The sequence below is a fragment of the Anastrepha obliqua genome, chromosome 1 (assembly GCF_027943255.1).
Source record: "Anastrepha obliqua isolate idAnaObli1 chromosome 1, idAnaObli1_1.0, whole genome shotgun sequence".
In the NCBI taxonomy this organism is placed as follows: Eukaryota; Metazoa; Arthropoda; class Insecta; order Diptera; family Tephritidae; genus Anastrepha; species Anastrepha obliqua.
The window spans coordinates 45,856,543-45,858,675 of NC_072892.1; the positions used below are offsets into that span (position 1 = coordinate 45,856,543).

The following is a 2,133-nucleotide window of genomic DNA, read 5'->3' on the forward strand; positions in this document are numbered from 1 at the left end:
TGTATGTTTGAAGACGATATATTTTAGATCGAACGAAAATGCATAATAAAAATGAAGCCAAAATCTCCACAGTTATGCTGAGCCTCAGAACTGATATTTAGCATTTCAAAAGCATATTTCGAAAAGTGTATTGGCTGAAATTACTGAAGAAGCTGTGAATTCCTCTCATCGTCATCAAAATAAACGCTCGCCTCTTACTGCTGAAGTAGCTATGAGCTGCTTCTGTCATCCTTAAAATAAAGTTTCGATTTTTTTTTAATCATTTGATTCTCCTATTACGATTCTCAACCTGTAACAGCGAAAAGTTAGAATATGCTTAGAAAGGCAGTAATTTAACTGCATAATTTGCTCAATGGAGCTCTCACTCAAAAATATTTATGCTTGCCTGACCATTTTGACTCCTTTCGAGGTGAACTTAACGACATAAAAATGGGCACCATTGCCTCAGAAATGATTTAGCATAGTACCAACTGCTCTTAATTTTCCATATACACATTCAATCTGTGATTTTCTTCATCATCTCAATGCTTTTCTCCTTCTCTGCTGTGGTATACCTCTCATCTATTTACGCAATAACAATCGAATTTTAATTATAATCGGTAAACCGTCATCCCAGCGATAAGGTCTCCCATTCGCATCACGACACACACGTAGCTCACCGTCAGCATTTCGCGCGAAGCCTCCAAATTTTAAATTCCTAAAGGAATAGTCAATCGACGGTATGCAAGTCACACTCCTGGCACACATACAGCAACAGCAACAACCAGAATATGAATAGTATGCTCCCGGGCACATTCAATCAGACAATCATTGAAAGCCACACACACACATGCATATATACAAGTACGCATACGCGCCAATCGGTGTGCTTGCATCCGCTGCAGCAAGCATTGCACACTCAGTTAGGGGTTGTTATTGCCAGTCAACCATCGAGCTGTGCAAGTATAAAAGTCGCTCCAGCCAGGCACTCAACATCATTCACATCGCATCCTTCGTTGAGTGCATTCAACATAACGCAAGAGAAGAAAGAATTTAAAGAAATTCGAAGTAACCAAGTATTCTATAAATATATATAAAAAAACAGAAAACAGCAGCAACAACATGTCGCCGAATACAAAATCCGTACACCAACAACCACAATTCTACGCCACCAAGACGGAGCTGTACTTGAAAGTGAAAAAGCCACTATTGGAACGTCAGCGGCGCGCACGCATCAACAAGTGTCTGGATGCATTGAAGACATTGGTTGCCGAGTTCCAGGGTGATGATGCCATAATGCGTATGGACAAAGCCGAGATGCTCGAGTCGACAATCGCCTTTATGCGTCAACACAGTCAACGCTCATCGATGCCTGCTGTGGCGCCACTTGCGCCCATGGACAGCTTCCGAAATGGTTACATGAATGCAGTCAATGAAGTTTCGCGTGTTATGGCGGCTATGCCTGGCATGAGCGTGGATGTGGGCAAGTCAGTGATGACACATTTGGGTAGTGAATTCAATCGGCTATTGCAGCAGTACCACCAACAACCAGAACCCCAACAGCAGCAGCAGCAGCACCGACATACAATCGTTGAAGATGTTGAAGAAAAGATGTGTGAGAAAGTATCTCGTCCATCGAGCCGCGCTTCCTCCGGTTATCACAGTGATTGTGAGCACGATAGTCCAATGCCTTCACCAGCACCTGCAGTTGCCGTCGAGAGCGCCACCTGGCGGCCATGGCTGTAAAATCTGCACATGCATCCATGGAGCAGCAACTGAGAGTTTTAACACGAGAAGACTTGGTACAACGATTGTGCGTTAGACTGTGATCGCATTTATTTGCACTGTTATAATATCTTCCATTAGACACAACTACGGCTTTATTAGTTTGTAAGAACTTAAAAATTGTAGAATTTAGAAAACAGAAAAAAGCTTTAATAGTTTGTAAGAATTTACATAGGAATTTTAGTAATATAAAAAAATCACAATGAAAAAATAAAATTTGATGAAAATATTTTTAAATGAAAATTAGATTTTTATTTGGCAAAAATGGTTGCGCAACTAGTACAATTATATGTAGAATAAAAAAAAAAACTCGTCATCTACAGCAAAATACGAGTATTTGCCCGCAACGATAGAGCCCTACTAGCTAAT

The 2,133-nt window shown here is 40.7% G+C and overlaps 1 protein-coding gene across 1 annotated transcript; it reads left to right on the plus strand.

Annotated features, from left to right (window-relative positions):
• Positions 1-1,081: 1,081 nt before the first annotated feature.
• On the plus strand, positions 1,082-1,880 carry LOC129253008 (enhancer of split m5 protein-like). The gene has a single exon (XM_054891220.1). The coding sequence runs from the start codon at positions 1,102-1,104 to the stop codon at positions 1,723-1,725; it is 624 nt and encodes a 207-aa protein (XP_054747195.1). The 5' UTR covers positions 1,082-1,101; the 3' UTR covers positions 1,726-1,880.
• The last annotated feature ends 253 nt before the right edge of the window (positions 1,881-2,133 follow it).